This window comes from Asparagus officinalis, chromosome 4, assembly GCF_001876935.1.
Source record: "Asparagus officinalis chromosome 4, Aspof.V1, whole genome shotgun sequence".
NCBI lineage: Eukaryota > Viridiplantae > Streptophyta > Magnoliopsida > Asparagales > Asparagaceae > Asparagus > Asparagus officinalis.
This window is the reverse complement of record NC_033797.1, coordinates 105,448,065-105,465,039: the sequence shown is the minus strand read 5'-3', so window position 1 is coordinate 105,465,039 and position 16,975 is coordinate 105,448,065. Positions and strand designations below refer to the sequence as shown.

At 40.8% G+C, this 16,975-nt stretch overlaps 1 protein-coding gene across 1 annotated transcript in view; it reads right to left on the bottom strand.

Annotated features, from left to right (window-relative positions):
* LOC109839115 (F-box protein At5g07670-like) overlaps nt 1-4,125 on the bottom strand; it is an 83,582-nt gene extending 79,457 nt beyond the window's left edge. The window contains exon 1 of the mRNA XM_020407547.1: nt 3,822-4,125. Coding sequence (XP_020263136.1) covers nt 3,822-4,125 — 304 coding nt within the window. The remainder of the gene's footprint in view (nt 1-3,821) is intronic.

Genomic DNA, 16,975 nt, shown 5'->3' with positions numbered 1-16,975 from the left:
TGTTTTTGTGCATCATAGCAAAATTTAGCTAAATGGCCTTTACGACCACAAATGGAGCACTTGTAAACTTTGTTATACAAGTGTGCATAGTGTGTAGGTGATTTTGTAGCACTAGATTTAACACACTTATCCATAAGTTTCTTATGGTTATCAATGCATGTTTTTAAAGTTGAATCTAAGCATGATATGCGTTCCTTAACAAGATTCAAATCATCATTATGCACAACATCATTGATAATAGAAGTAGAGCATGTATGGTTATCAAAATCATTTCTAATAGCTACTACTTCTAGCATGACATTATCTCTTTCATGAGTTAACTTAGCAAAGTTTGAAAGCAAAGAATCATGATCCAATTTTAATTTTTCATTGTTTTCTTTAAGGATCATATTTTCATTAGAAATAGTATCAAACTTAGAAGATAAAGACTCATGATCGGATTTCAAATTTACATGCTTGCTTTATAAATCAATGAAATCATTTTGCAATTTCTTGTAGGCATGCAATAATTTATCACTAGCACAAGCAAGTTCATCATTAGGTAAATCATTAATGGTTTCGAACTCGCAAACCTCACTAGGGCTATCGCCTAGTGCACGTGTGCATGAAGCTCCATATGAACTTGAAGCGGGATCCTCCAAAGCTTGTCAGATCGCCTCCAAGTCTCCTTGATGTGCTTTAATAAATTTCCATAAGGTGTAAGCACTATCAAAAAAATCAAGCTTGTTAGACATAAATGAATCAAATGCATTTAATAAAAATTCTAACATAAGCTTGTTCATAATAAACATCTTTTTATCATGTTTGCTCCACTTGGATTTCTCCAACGTGGGCACAATATAAACACAATCAATGATTTCTCATAAATCGATATTTTTAGATTGAACAAATATTTTGAATCTAAAATACCATTAAGCATAAGGGAAAGCATTGAATTTAGGAGCAATACTAGAATCATAGCCTAAACAAGATGCATCATGCAAGCAAGATACAAATATAATCAAAACAAGATTAGCACAAAGAGATAACTTAGATCTTTAACTCAAGGTGATTAGACCTTAAATCAAAGAGCACCAAGCTCTGATACCAATTGTTAGACCCTAGAGGGGGGTGGGGATGATTAGGGTCTTATGCTAATCTAATCCGATTAAATGCTAATTAAAATTAATTAACAAGTTATCCTAGCAAGTATGAAATACCACAAGATATATGAGCTAGGATAAGCAATGTAAATAATGAGATATATCCTATATATATATATGCAAGGATATATATATAAACTAACACAAGGGGTAAACAATATGAACTAGATAGTGGATCATATAAATAATGAGACAATGGCGAAATGAGCAATGAGCATAAATAAGAATAAACGCCAAAGCACATTCAAACACACAATATGATCACGGAGTTCGGACCTTCCGTCCTACGTCTCCGCTCCCCACTCCCGGGGAGAAATCCACTATCACAACCGGGTTTTCTACGCTCACCCGAATAACGTTTACACCTCACAATGTCGGTTTTCAACGCTCACCGAACAACGTTCACTCCTCACACTCGGTTTTCTAGTTCACCGGAAAACTTCACAACACACTCGGTTTCTAGCTCACCGAAAACCTTACAACACTCACAATGTAACAAATATAAATTTGTTCTCTACAATAGATGAGAACACAATGAAGCACAACTCAATGTTACAATCTCTCACAACCCTAATATACTATGTATGCAAATACAATAAGCTCAAGTGGGTGTGTGCAACAAGGAGTAAAATCAAATCTAAACTCAATATAAAACTAGCTTTAATGGAAATGATAATTAACTAATAATTGATATAATTAACTAATAATTGATAAATAAAAGCTAGAGTAGAGTTTAGAAAACTTCTCAATAGATGACAAGATGGAGAGATGAAGATTGAAGCCCAAACAAGAAGATAATCTCCTCCACTTGTAAAAACCAAAACAGCTTTAAACCAAACCCTTAAACAAGCTTAAAAGAAGCTTAAACTCTTTTTAAAACTCTTTAAAACATTCTCTTGCTTCTTAGTTAGAACTGAAGTAAGGGGGGTATTTATAGAAACCCCAAAGCCAAGAGAAAGCTAAGAAAAAAAAGACCAAAAAACCATTCTGCAACGGCTCTAAAAAGAGCCGTTGGAACTACAGCGGTCGACCGAGGAAAACCGGGGTCGACCGCGAACAAGGTCAGAAACTCAGGAGATATCCAGAGAGTTCGTCGGTCGACCGCACTATAGCGCGGTCGACCGATAGTACTGTAGCACTATATATGCAGCTCTGTAAAATCAAATAAATATAGTAAATCAACTCCAAAAATTGTGAAATTTTGAGGGAATGTTCTAGACATGTATAAGAACATGTTAGAGAAAGAATTTATGAAAAGGCATTTCCCAGTTGATAGAAATAAATGTTTGAACACAGAAATACAGTTTCTAAAAATCTGCTATGATACACGATTTTGTAAAATCAGTTAGGCACAGTAAATCAACTCCAAAAATAGTAAACTTTTGAGGGAAGTTTATAAACATGTAGATAAACATGGCAAAGAAAGAATTTCTTGAATATCACTTCCCATTTATAAAAACTCATCTGTTTTGTAAAACATGCACGAACATGTGCACGAACAAAAACATGATTTTGTAAATTCCATTAAACATAACAAATCAATTCCAAACTTGATGAAACTTTGCAAAATGTTTATAAACATGAAAACAAACATGTTACAAAAATAAATTTTCAATTTTCATTTCTCAATTGTGAAAACTCATTATTTTGTAAAAACATGCATGAATATGAATTTGTTAAGAACATGTTTTTGACAAAGAGAGTTTAAACGCATATTAAAACTTTATGAAATGTCTTCATAAACATTATAACACATGAATATAAAGTAAACATGGTCAATAAAATAATATCACAAAGTTTTCTCAAAATAGCTCATTTTGTGAGAAAATCCAATATTGTGTGTGTATATGATATTGAGCTTAGAGTATTAAACACACATAATATAAACCTATACTAAATATACCCAAGCTTGATGAAGGTCTTCAATGATCATGACTTGGTAAACTTTGCGGAAGAAGCTTGTAATTGGATCTTTAACTTGAATTGACGTTGGTTCACTCCACAATTCCGCAAACCTCCATTTGATATGATCGTTAAGGCTCGATTCCATCCATCCTCCAACACGTTGTTTGCCTAGAATAAATACGAAAACACAAACATTAGACAAACAACATTAGAAGTAAATTGTTTGTTAAACATCATAAAAATAAGAAGGCGAACAAGGTAAACATAGGCGATGAAGCCAAATCGAAACAAATATACGTAAGTGATAGTCTTCCACCAGACGAGAAAGAAGAGTTGATTGCTTTCATCAGAGAGTACATCGATGTTTTTGCCTAGAACCACGAAGACATGCCAGGGCTTGATTCGAATGTGGTGATGCATCATCTCAACATCAAAACGGATGCTAAACCATCAAGCAACAACAAAGATGGTTATGCCCATAGATTATGGAGGCAATTGAGGTCGAAGTCAAAAAGTTGATCGATTAAGGCTTCGTCCGGGAAGAGCAACATCCTGATTGGCTTGTGAACATTGTTCCGGTCCTAAAGAAGAATGAGAAAATCATAATATGTATTGATTTCAGAGACCTGAATACCACGTGTTCGAAAGATGACTTTTCTCTCCCTATCACGGATGTCATCATCGACAACATGTGTGAGTTCGAGAGAATGTCATTTATGGATGGATTCTCAGGATACAATCAAATCAAGATGTATCCAGATGACAGAAACATACCGCCTTCAGAACACCTCTTGGTGTCCTCTGCTACACAGTCATGCCCTTTGGCTTGAAGAACGTAGGAGCTACGTACCAACGAGCGATGACGAAGATTTTCTAGGAACATCTCCGAAAGACCGTCGAATGTTACATTGATGATTTGGTCATTAAAAGCTGCAACAAAGATGACCATATTAAAGACTTGAGGACAATGTTCGACCTCATGCAAAGTCATCAACTGAAGATGAACACTACCAAGTCTTTTCTCAAAATGTCCAGTGGTAAATTCTTCAGATTCGTCATCACCATGAAAGGCATCCATATTGACCCCGACAAAGTGAAGGCGATAAATGAATTGCAACCATCGAGAAGCCTCAAGGAACTTAGGGGACTACAAGGAAGATTGTCTTACATCCGGTGATTCATCTCGAACCTGTCCAGGAAGTGTCAACCGTTCTCAAAACTATCTGGGACGATGCCTGTCAGAAGGTATTTGAAGATATAAGGGCATATCTCTCAAATCCTCTTGTTCTCGTAGCACCGAAGTTGGGTAAACTATTCTTGATTTACATCAAGGCGATGAACCACTCTTTAAGTATTTTGCTTGCACAAGACGATGACAACGGTCACGAGTATGCAATATATTACCTAAGTCGAACTTAGGTAGGTGCCAAATCTCAGTGCCTAATGATCGAAAAGGAATGTCTCGCTTTGATGTTCGCCATCTAGAAGATGCGACACTACCTCGTCGGGCAGACGATTTACGTCATCTCGAACGTTAATCCAGTTCAAGTATTCATGACGCAACCGACCTCCATGAATTAGCGATTAGCAAAATAGGCCCTCCTCATATCCCAATACGACTTGCATTTCAAGCAACATAAGTTAGTAAAGGGTATGCAATTTGTGATCTTCTGACGACTAACCCTATAGCGGATACAGCCGAATTATTTGAAGATTTACCCGATGAAACCCATGAAGTCAACACTACCTTGCATCAACAGGTGTGGCAATTGTACTGTGACGGGGCTTCCTGGGCGACCAATACGACAAGTTCTCCTGGTAATTCTAAAATTTCTACGAGAGTCAGAGTTGTCCTAGTTTCCCCGGAGAAGCAGGTGATACCCCGAGCCTATTAATTGATAGGGATGTGTTCCAACAACATAACCGAATACACGCACTGCTCATTAGACTAAGTTTCACCAAAGAGCTGGGGGTCGAATACCTTGAAGCTTTTGGTGATTCCCAGCTAGTAGTCAACCAAATGCGTGGAGAGTGCGAAGGAAGAAACCAAAGCTTGATTCTGTACCATAAGGCGGTCTTTGAGATGGTAGTCTCGTTTGAAGGATTCTACATCGAGTACGTTTTGAGTCTCCAAAAAGCATATGCAGACGCACTAGCGACATTAGCAGTATCTCTGGAACAGCCTCCCAACACTAAACAATTGGTTACCCTGAGGACTCACCAACTCTTCATACCAGAGTGCGCCTTAGATACAAAAGAAGCGCACGCGACCGGAATCGAACTCAAACCCTGACACTGGCATTTCCTTATTATTGATTATGTCTTACACGGTGTTTTACCTGAAGACATAAAAGAGAGAGACTCAGTCCGGCGAAGAGCACAGAGATTTTATTATAATAGCGACTCAAACGCTGTACCATCGTGCATATGACGGTTTGCTACTCCTATGCCTCTCGACCAAAGAGGCGGGAGAGGCTCTCAAAGAATCACAAGACGGAACCTGTGGTGCACATCAGCTTGGTCCCAAGCCCGATCGTCTCAGAAGAATTAGATATTATTAGCCAACAATGGTCAAGGACACAGTTGATTATGCATGGTGGTGTCATGCGTGCCAAGTGCATACAAACTACATGCACCAACCCTCGGAGCATTTACACCATTCGGCCACTTCATGGCCATTTGAGACATGAGGAATGGACATCGTTGGTCCTATCTTCCCACCATCGGATAAAGGTGACCATTTCATCTTGGCGATTACTGATTATTTCTCCAAATGGACTAAGCTATTCTGCTCAGAGAAGTAAAGATGAGTAATATCATCGCATTCATCAAACACCATATTATTTATCGATATGGTGTGCCGAGGTGAATCGTGTATGACAACGGCCCTTAGTTTGTCAGTAATGCCTTCATCAGATTCTGCGGGAAGTTCAGGATTGAAGATGTTTCATCAACGGTACACAATCCCACTACAAAGGGATTGGCTGAGGCTTTCAACAAAACAATCATAAAGATTTTGTCAAAGCTTGTGAGAATTAATAAGTGAGACTGTGATGACAAACTTGACGAAGCCCTCTGGGCCTATCGCACCACAGTCCGCATGCCTACTTGCAACCATCTCTGGTGTGCGGGTGTGAAGCTGTCCTCCCGTTATCCCTGCGTATTGCTCTTACAACGGGAATGACGATTGATTAACAACATCATAAATGTCTTGAAGAACTCAAGACGTTAGATGAAAAACGTTTAGAAGCTTAGCAACAGATTCAGTTCTACCAAGATAGAATCTCCAGGGCTTCTGATAAGAAAGTCTAACAATGGAGCTTTAAAGAAGGAGACATGGTCCTTGTCGTTCGACGACCGATGATCCTCAATTCCAAGAAGAAGTGGAAGTTCCAACCCAAATGGGAAGGATCATTTGTGGTAGAGATGATTTACTCCAACGGTGCATATCGCCTCGTCACTCAAAATGATGACAAGCTTATGATGCTAATCTATGGGAAATTTCTAAAAAATACTATCCTTAGTATGTTCGGGATAACCTATTTAACGGGAAGTTCCTGGAGAACGCTATTCACGGTGTTCCTAAGGATAACCCAAGAACGGCTGACTATCCAAGATCGAAACTAATTGTCTGGATAAGTCATTCTTAATCATAATAAAATGATGATTAAGAACCTCCCGCTGTATTTTGGAGCCTTCTTTCGTCAAGATGAGATTTGATGACCCCATTCGATTAATCTTTCCTCACGAAACCCCAAAGTTAAGTTGTAGAGTGCATGATGACTCATAATCCTCCACCATAAAATCCCTCATCGATCAAATCAAATGACGGTAGGCCCACCAAATTTTTCGTGGTTAAATCCACCTAATCTCCCACTGTGTCCAAACCTTTAACACTCCCACTTGTTGACGTCTGACATGGCATCCCCCTTTTCGTGTTAAGTCCTTGTCACTTGACATCGAAAGCCCCCACTGAGTGATTTGGACAAGTCAATAACATTCCCGTTATTATTTGTATCTTCACTCCCACTATTTCTTGGTCAAACATTCCTATAGTTAGGACCAAAGCCAAGTCCCCTCTCGATTCCTTCAATGAACGAGAGGTCCACTTTCAAAACCGAAATTCCCTTTCGATGAATAAAAGGCCTCCACCCAAGTTGAACGATCAAAGATATAAAAATTAGGGTCGTCTTAACCCCCCACTTGGTTAAACCTCCTAACGATTTACACCAAAGTTAGAATTTCATCTCGATAAACGAGAAATTTGTCTTCTGATCGGTAACCAATCCTATAAAAGTTAAGGTTATCCAGATCTTTTTGATTCTCGGAGATGAGATCTCACTCTTAGTTTCATATTCCAAGATTCTCGAAGTGGAGATCCTACTTTTAGTTTCTCCTACATCATGGAGATAGAATATAAAATTCTTCTTCTCCAGTTTTGGGAGATAGAATATAAAATTCTTCCTCTCTCGCAGCAGGTTCGTCTTTACACAACAGAAGACACAATCTTTCCACACAATCAAAATTCATGTCTTTTAGGCATGGGGGATTTTATCTCGAATCCTGAGTAGAGATAAGTCTACGCCTAACAAGTGTTGTCATTTAGTCTTTTCTGTGAAAAAGATACCAGGATTCGTGCCTGGAGGAATTTATCCCAATCCTTAAACTGAGACCTAACATGCGTTGCCGGTTAATCTTTTACCGTGAAAAAGATACCAGGATTCATGCCTGGGGGATTTTATCTTGACCCCTAAACAAAGATAAGTATGGATCTAACACATGCTGCTGGGTAGCACATTCTCATAAAATGTCAAAAGCCCACGCATTCGACATCGTGGCAGGCCGTTATTAATAATGCCAAAATCCATACTTCACACGTATGAGGGATTTTATCTCAACCCAAAATTCATGTCTTTTAGGCATGGGGGATTTTATCTCGTAGCCTGAGTAGAGATAAGTCTATGCCTAAAAAGTGTTGCCATTTAGTCTTTTCTGTGAAAAAGACATCAGGATTCGTGCCTGGAGGAATTTATCCTAATCCTTAAACCGAGATAAGCCCGCGCCTAACACGCACCGTCGGGTGGTCTGTTCCCATAAAAATGACTGAGTCTACATATTCAACATCGTAGCAACCAAAATCCATGTTTTTCATATATGGGGGACTTTATCTTGAACCCTAAATAGGGATAAACCTACGCCTAACACGCATTGCCGGTTAATCTTGTACCGTGAAAAGACACTAGGATTCATGCCTAGGGTATTTTATCTTGACCCCTAAACAAAGATAAGTCTGCATCTAACACATGCTATCGGATAGCGCATTCCCATAAAATGGCAAAAGCCCACGCATTCGACATCGTGGCATGCCGTTATTAATAACGCCATAATTCATACTTCATACGTATAGGGGATTTTATCTCGACCCCTAATCAGAGATAAGTCTGCGCCTAATACACATTGCTGGTTAGTCTTTCACAGTGAAAAAGATACCAAAATCCACATCTAAGGGACATTATCTGAATCCCTAATCAGAGATAAGCCTACGCCTAACACGCGTTGTCGGGTGGTCCGTTCTCGTGAAAACGATGAAGTCTATGTATTCAAAATCATAGCTACCAATCTAAGAGAGTGTATTCTCTTAGCACAATATTACATGTGAAACAAATTTCAATAATTCACATGCTAACCCGATTCAAAAGGTAATTGGTAAATGTACGCCAAATACGTTGATGGCTGAGGGTTTGCCAAAATCCTATGAGCACCCCACAAAGAGAGGATTAAGTCTATGTATTCAAAATCATAACACTAAGTCTAAAAGAATTTATTCTTTTAGCATAACGTTACATGTGAACGGGTTTCAACAATTCACATACTAGCCCGATTCAAACGATAATCGGTAAAGGCACATCAAATCCGTTGAGGGCTGAGGGTTTGCCAAAAATCTTATAAGTATTATGATTATTTGTCCTAGATCGGATAAAAAAATCATAATAAGAAGAAGAATGCGCTAGGTAAAAGTCTTTGTTTCATTAATGAAGTCAAATTAATATGAAGATACAAAAGTGGAAGCTATGTGTCCAAATCCAATCTACGACTGAGAATACAAAGTTCCAACCTAGACAGCTCATCTGCATAACTCTGTTCGAGTTCAGCCTGCAGATCAACCCGGATAGAATCTTCGGAAGTATCTAGTATCTTCACAGCTTCGTTTTTCAACTTAGCTAATTTCTCCTCTACGGGCTCCAACTTCTCAAGTGTTTGTCTTCGAGAGTTTTCGGCATTTGCTAAGTCCTCTTCAAGAATAGCGCGAGATTCTTCGGCATACTTCAAGGCCTTTTTGAGTTTGGCTATCTCCTCATTCACCAAGGGCAAGGAGCTAAGTAATTCAGCCTTAGCCTTGTCCTTCCTCAAGAGATTAGCCTTCATCTGCATGACAGAACCTTCCTGGGTCTAAAGTTCATGGCCAATGAATGCTCTACTATTGTGCCGTTGCTTCAGCTTGGGCTCCAACTGAATAGCAACAAAGGCAGAAACACCTTTGGTCTTCAGTTCTCCTAACTCTTGGAATTCACGCTCCAGTATGGCAAAATCTATAATGAGAGAGTCAGCTAGCTCCGGTACCCCTCCTCTATGATAATCGTTAGATAACGAGAAAGAGATCGTCTGAACTGATCAAAGCAGTATCCGTGATTAAGGATCCTCTCGATAATTTTGTCCATAAAGGTAACAAAACTCTCAATATCTATAAGGAATATGCCCCTGTCCGGATTAATGTCAGATAGTAAGTCCATGATGTGCTCGTATGGAGACGGTAGAAGCCCTGCAAATAATTATGCAGAAGAACAAGAAATTCTAGAATAGTGCAGGGAAAACTCAAAGCAAATTATGAGTTTACCAGCTCCAGCAGAAATCCCTTTAGTTTGGTGTTCCGTACTTGGCTCGCTAAACTAATCTTGGGAACTTCCAGAATGGTGGTAGGCATAACTGTCGCCGGTATATCGACTCCTCCAGGTGACATCACGTTGACTGTGTTCGTCAGATCTGAAGGAACAGTAGCCTGAAGCTGAGAATTAGGCGGCTGATCCATAGTCGTGGCTCCCTCCGATGATGAAGGGATAGAACTCTTAGGTAGGTCAGGAACGCCAATGATCATAGCTGTATCGGCCCAAGTGGTTGGTCCTACAACTAAAACTCCCCTACGGTTAAGCAAAACATTGGCAGAGGAAGGAAGGCGAGCTATGAATTAGATGCATACCTAAAGAAGAACCACCCTTGACGTATGGTCCTGCAGCCTCTCGAGTGGCCTGCTCTGCCAACATATCAATGAAAAGCATGTTATCGGATCCTGAGAAGCTCAGCGCTGAGATTAATACATGTCTGCTGAATCCTCCAGGGTCCACATCATGAAATGCTTCCTCCTTAATCAGTCCCTCCATGGTGGCATCTACACAAGAGCCTAAATGTTGAGTAAAGGGAAAGAAGCTAGAATTCATGATAGTGGGAATCAGATTCACCTCTGATAGTTGCAAAAGATTTTGTTACCCCCACATTCGTGCCCGCATCCTTTATTTATCTAAAAGAGAATGAAGCGCGAAAACAATTAAAGGGGGAACAAATTCAGAATCACTTATCTCCCTTAATCACCACTTGAATGGTGGACTACCGCTGTTAGATATACCTGAACTTGGAATCCTCGGCTCAACATGGGTACCTTGGCCAACTCTTTCGCCAACCTCGGTAGGCACGAGCTCATCATCAATAGCATCACATATCTGCTGCACGAAGCTTGGGCCCTCGAAATGGTTGGAGTTGAAGAAGATAGAGTCGTACGGAAATTCACCTTCTTCATGACCACCTGAAACACAAGACATGATTAAGTTCAAAGAAGCCATAAGAGAACTAATTAAAGGCTGTGTGGTAGTGAGGGATTACTTTCTCTGCTAATGGGTATGTGAGCAAGTAACTCTGCCTGACGAGCGAGCGGATCGGCATAGGGTTTACTCACCGTCTTTGTCCTCTTAGGGAAGCGAGCCTCCATGGGGTTACTAGGTCTCTCGTTTTTCGATTTGCCACGCACCTCAACCCGTGCGACAGACTCAATGGTAGATCATCATCTCGTGTGACGGAGGATAAGAGGTTCGTCTTCTTCAACCATCCTACCTGGGGTAACAAGAGTCATCTTGTTAGGATAAGTAAACAAAACCTCTCACCTCAGCTTTGATAAAGCCGGTGGAGGTTTAGGGAAAGTAGAGCACTGAGCCCGACGAGCAAACCCCAGAGTCAGTAATTCTGAGAAGAAAGAGTCTGACAGACCTATCTCAATTTCTTCCTCATCGCCTCTAAGTCCGATGTCCATATCTCGAAGGTCTTCTTCGGAAGTCTCCTCATCACCATCGGTAGGAAGGAGATCCTTCTCATCCTCCACCCTATCTCTGCCTCTGCGGGAAGGTCTGATAGGCTTCTTTCCCTGCTTCTTCAAAAGCTCAGCATCACGAGTAGCCTCAACAGAAGCTCGAACTAAATATTCGGCTTCTAACTCTGTGATGTCTTTCACATTCATGAGCTCATTCACAGAAATAAGCCACTTGCAACTGAGGAAGGTGAGTTGTGGCTTGCGCTTAGATGCAGGGAGAGTGAAGGTAGCACCCGTGCAACCTGTCATAGTCTAAAGTCATGCTTGAACATAGTCTATAAGACCTCCCTCGGTCCTCAAACCACTGTTCAGGTTCCCAACATACAGTTGGTCGTAACCAAACTGACGAGCAAACCGACAGGGCAAATAAGGCTCTATATGGCAACGACCCTTCACCTGAAAGACGAGATATCTGGGAAGATGTTTACCAACCAATGGAAGCAACCCATATCGACAGATGTCTGACCAGTCCCTAGCTTCTCTTCATCGATCAACACCTCGTCTTAGCGACCCGAAAAATGAGGAAAATATTTGAAGAACTCCCAACACTTGTGGATTTGAAGCTCTTGCTTCACCTCCGTGAAAGTCTTCGCAAACCATTTTCTCTCCTCTAATGATTACAAGAGCGGTGCAGATGTATCGGTGGAGCTCGGTGCTGTCATCGGATCGGGATGATAAAGAACAAGCCATGTCATCAGATATGTATATGGGAACTCTACCTTCACGGAAGGAATCTCGATCGACGGCTCGGTCCCTATCTGTGTAAGACAATCAACTAGGTATCTGAGCCTACAATGAATATCGATGACCATCGCTGAGAGTAGAAAGAGATCCTTCCCATGAGCAAGCTGAATAGCCTGGAATAGAACCTCAATTGGCAAAGCGTCGAAAAACTAGTATGGAACGACGCATTTCTTCAACCAAATGGCAAGATACCCAACCAGAAGAGTAATAGGCCGAATATGCTTCTATGCATGCTACAAGAAGGTCAGAAATTTGGTCCCCGCCGGAAAGGGACCCTCAGCGGCTGAAGTAATAAATGATCGAGCGCCTGTCCTCTCAATCAGGTCATTAATCACTGAAGGAGTTAAAGGGGCTAACTCACAAATATCATCACCAGAGCTACTCTCCAAGTGTTGAAACAAGTCAACAACAAACTGCTTCAAGCTTATTTGAGCCTTCTTCTTTGCTATAGAGCCCATACTGACTAGAGCAGTCTGATAGTAACACATAAGATCCCAGAACATGTCATGCATGTCGGAAGAAGCTCTCTTCAACTGTTTTAGCTCCCGGTTCGAAGGAAAATACTCCTGATACGGATAATCTCCCATCGGAAGGCCGAAAAGATCTTATGAAGAGCTAACCCAAGCACTCCATTGCGAGTCAAGAAAGTGTTGGTGTCAGGGTTGTAAAGCTCTAACAATGCTTGGAAATGGTGTTTATTGATTGGTAATCTATACATGGTGGTGCGTACCGATACATAAAACCCACTGCGCTACAATTATTCTCCCAGCATCCGAGGATATAACTCGTCATGTGAGTCCACCACCTCTTGGGTGGTGAGTGAAACCAACCATAATACCTACACTCTCTCATAGGGAGTTTCCTCCCAAGTCTATCAAGGCAGTTCCTCACTGTGTTTGTAGCTATCAACACTTTATCCGGCGATGCTGTATCAAGTCCCAAAATCCTTGGTCAAAGGCCACGAATATGGGAAAACCCATCTGAACCCAGGGTCTTATGCTAAGTAATAAATCCACAGTGGACATGCTCGTGATCATCTGTAAGATGCCAAGACATCTCTCGCCTTACAGCTTGCGCCTCTAAATATCCAGATGAATACTGGTGAGAAATGGAAGGAATGTATAGAGGACTTTCGCCATCATCATTCAGCCAATGCTCATCATCAAGAATCAGCACATCTGGATCCTCAACATGATCCTCAAACAAGTAATCCGGCTTCTTCAAAGCCTGAGTAGAGCTAGAGTCTTCACTAAGGAGAGAATCTGTGATCAATTGTCGTAAAGTACGACGACCCCTATCTCGTACTAGCTGAGCAACTTACTTAGGTCTAGCCAGATCAAACTGAGGAATCAAACCAATAAGTAGCTTATCAGCACTAGTGGCGAAAGTTTCTCTGCTACAAACACTCATTGCATGAGGTGGGAACCCATCCGCAGGAAATTCAACTGAAACAGATAATGCACAATTAGAAAATTGTTGCTAAAACTAGACATGGAGTTGAACTTATCTCATGAATCAGCGAGATAGAGTCACTGCTTAGTCAATTGGCGAGACGATTTTAACTGTTTTACACGCGAGGGATAACGTACATTATCACACAAATAACGTGATAATATATCCCACCTCACGGAGTGTAATACAGCATGAAATTACCCTATATGCCTAAAGACGTGTATTAGCCAAGTAAAACACGTCATTTAAAGCGTTAATGCTCGTGAAGGAGGATATCGGCTCTTCCCGAATGACTCGTCAAGGAGACAAACGAGGGTGCAAGATACAGAATATCAAATTCGTAAAAGTTATAAAAGCTCACCCCCATATGAGGAAGCTATAGGAGCCTCCCTTTCGTTGTGTTGAGAAGTTGAGCGACTCCTGTGAAAACGCGATCGTCGTGGAGACATGACTAACCTGTAATGAAAATCAGCGGGTCAGGTACAATCATAAATTTAAGAACCCGAAATTAAAAAAAGGAAATTATGAACTTTAAATCTTATAAATAAAATGGGATTTTACGGTTAAAGTCTAATTAAACCTACGGGTTCATACATGCAAACAATGGGTTCAATTTGCATTCAAAACCCTCATGATCAACTTTTGGGTGAAATACCCAAAATACCTCTCGTGCTCAAGGCTCAATGCTAGCCATGAGCACATCCTTAATTCAGCCATGATTGAAAGGGGAAAACCCATCACCCTCAACTTCAAAATTTTGGCCACTTTTGCACATAACTTCCTCAAGAAAGTTTGGCCAATTTTGCACATAACCCCTTCCAAAATTTTGGCTATAAGCCTACATCCAACCACCTCAAATTTTTGACCATGGGTATGCAACCCAAGCCCCCAAAATTTTGGCCACTTTGCAATATAACCTCGTACAAATTTTGGCTATGGGTATGCAACCCAAGCCCCCAAATTTTTGGCCTTTTGAATTTAACCCCCTACAAATTTTGGTCATAATCTCAAGATCCTCAAATGCAAGTTTCAAACTTCATCTTCATGCCAAAAAGCAACAAAATTTCGGCCATTTTCACATACCCACTTTCAAGATTCAATTTTTTGCCAATTCATGAGATCAAAAAGCCCTAATCTTGGCATACAAGTTCTTGAATTAAAATCAAGCATATAACAAAGAGGCTAGGGAGATGAGCTTACCCAAATCAAGAGCTTGAATCCAATGCCAAAAGCCCAAGTTTTGAACTTGAAAACCCTTGAGCTTGAAGGTGATTTTCGGCCAAGAACAAAAGTGGGGGGAGATGAAGCTTCAAACCCTTTTATAATAGGAGTTCAAGAGTCCTTAAAGAGGAGATTAAGAGTTCATAAAGAGGAGGAATTATGGGTTATGAAGAAGTGGGTTTTGGAGGAGGAGTTTTAAGGAAGAGGATAAGAAAAACAAGAGGGAATTTAAAATTTGAGGGGTACACACAAAACCCTTTGGGCAAAAACCCTAGGGTCGGCCCTCTCTCTCCCCTCTATTTTCTCTCTCCTCTCTCTCATGTTCACTCCCCCCCCCCCCCTTTTTGACGAACCGATACACAATTGTTGTGTCTCGGCCAAGGTCGAGATGCGAGTCGTGTCTCGGGTTCAAAACAGGCCCCTACGTGTCCGGTGATGCCATTTTTATGCTTGTATTTGTCTGTTATCGACCGTTTCAATGAAATTGACACTCGTATTCACTCCGATGCGTATATGAGTATAAACTGCATCTCCTTAAACCTCCAATGGTACATGAGGTTAAACTAATTCCTGAAACTCCCAAGAGTACACGAGTATAAACTGGTCCTCTCCGCTACAACGCCTTAAGAGCCTAAACTGACTCCAGTTAATGTATGAGTATAAACCGTGTTTACGTCAGCCAACATGTTATGACAAAAGTCAACGCTGGTCAACACATTGTGATGAAGGTCAACGTCGGTCAACACATTGTAATGAAAGTCAACGTCGGTCAACGTGCTGTAACGAAGGTTAACGTCAGTTAACACGTTGTTACGAAGGTCAATTCCGGTCAGTGTGTTATGATGAAGGTCAATGCCGGTCAAAGCATAGCTGTAAGTCTGCACCGGTCAGCACGTTACGATGAAGATCAATACCAGTCAACACGTTTTGATGAAGGTTAACATCGGTCAATGTGTCGCGATGAAGATCAATGCTGGTCAACGCGTTGCGATAAAGGTCAATACTGGTCAACACATTGCGATGAAGGTCAACACCGACCAACGCGTTGTGATGAAAGTCAATGTCGGTCAACGCATTACAATGAAGGTTAATGTCACTCAACGCATTATGATGAAGGTCAATGTAGGTCAACGCGTTATGATGATGGTCAATGCCGGTCAATGCATAGACATAAGTCTATGCCAGACAACGTGTTGCGATGAAGGTCAACTCCGGTCAATGCGTTATGATGAAGGTCAACGCTGGTCAAAGCGGTCGTAAGTCAATGCCGGGCAACGCTTTGTAATAAAGGTCAATGCTGGTCAACGCGTTACAAGGAAGAGTCAATGCCAGTCAACACATTGCGATGAAAGTCAATGCGTCGACAATTTTTAGCGAAAACAAGGCTCAGATCGACTCAAGAACAAAAGATGATCCTATGGATTTCAATTATATTTGAGATATGAATTCCCGACGAAGATAGTCAGTTCAAACATTGACTCAACGACACGAGCTAAAATCATAAATCAACACACTAGTAATTCGAGACTTCGACAATGGTCAGACGATAAACGCAGCACTGGAAGAATTTCAGCTATTTAAAAAATACTGAATAGACTGAGAATTGAAGAAGTCAAGAACTGAAGCCAATCACAGGTCCTTTTACACCGACTAAAGGTTGGGCCTATCATATCCAAGGTATTTCAGACTCTTCTATAAAAGAAACAAGACTGAAATACTTTGGAGAGGTATCTGTAGGCGTCAAAAATTACCTATGGGTTCTCGTACGTAGCTCGACACAGAGAAAAGATTATGAACATCATTATCCAAGTCATGGAGGATTATCTAACGTCGACAAGCATATGAAGTGAGTCTACAAAGCTTACGAATCAACGCAACATCAAAATAACAAAGAGATGATCCGATCGGGAGTTACGTCTCACTCACGAAAGGCGAAGCGCCACTCATGTCTTATCCGCTCCACTATGATTCACCTATGGGAGGTTTTAGATCTCTTCTTCAGCTTTCTAACGCACTTTGAATTGCGTCATCAGATATCAGACAGGAAAATTATAGTGAAAACTATCAAGACACGCAAAATGGCGTCTCGATCGAAAAC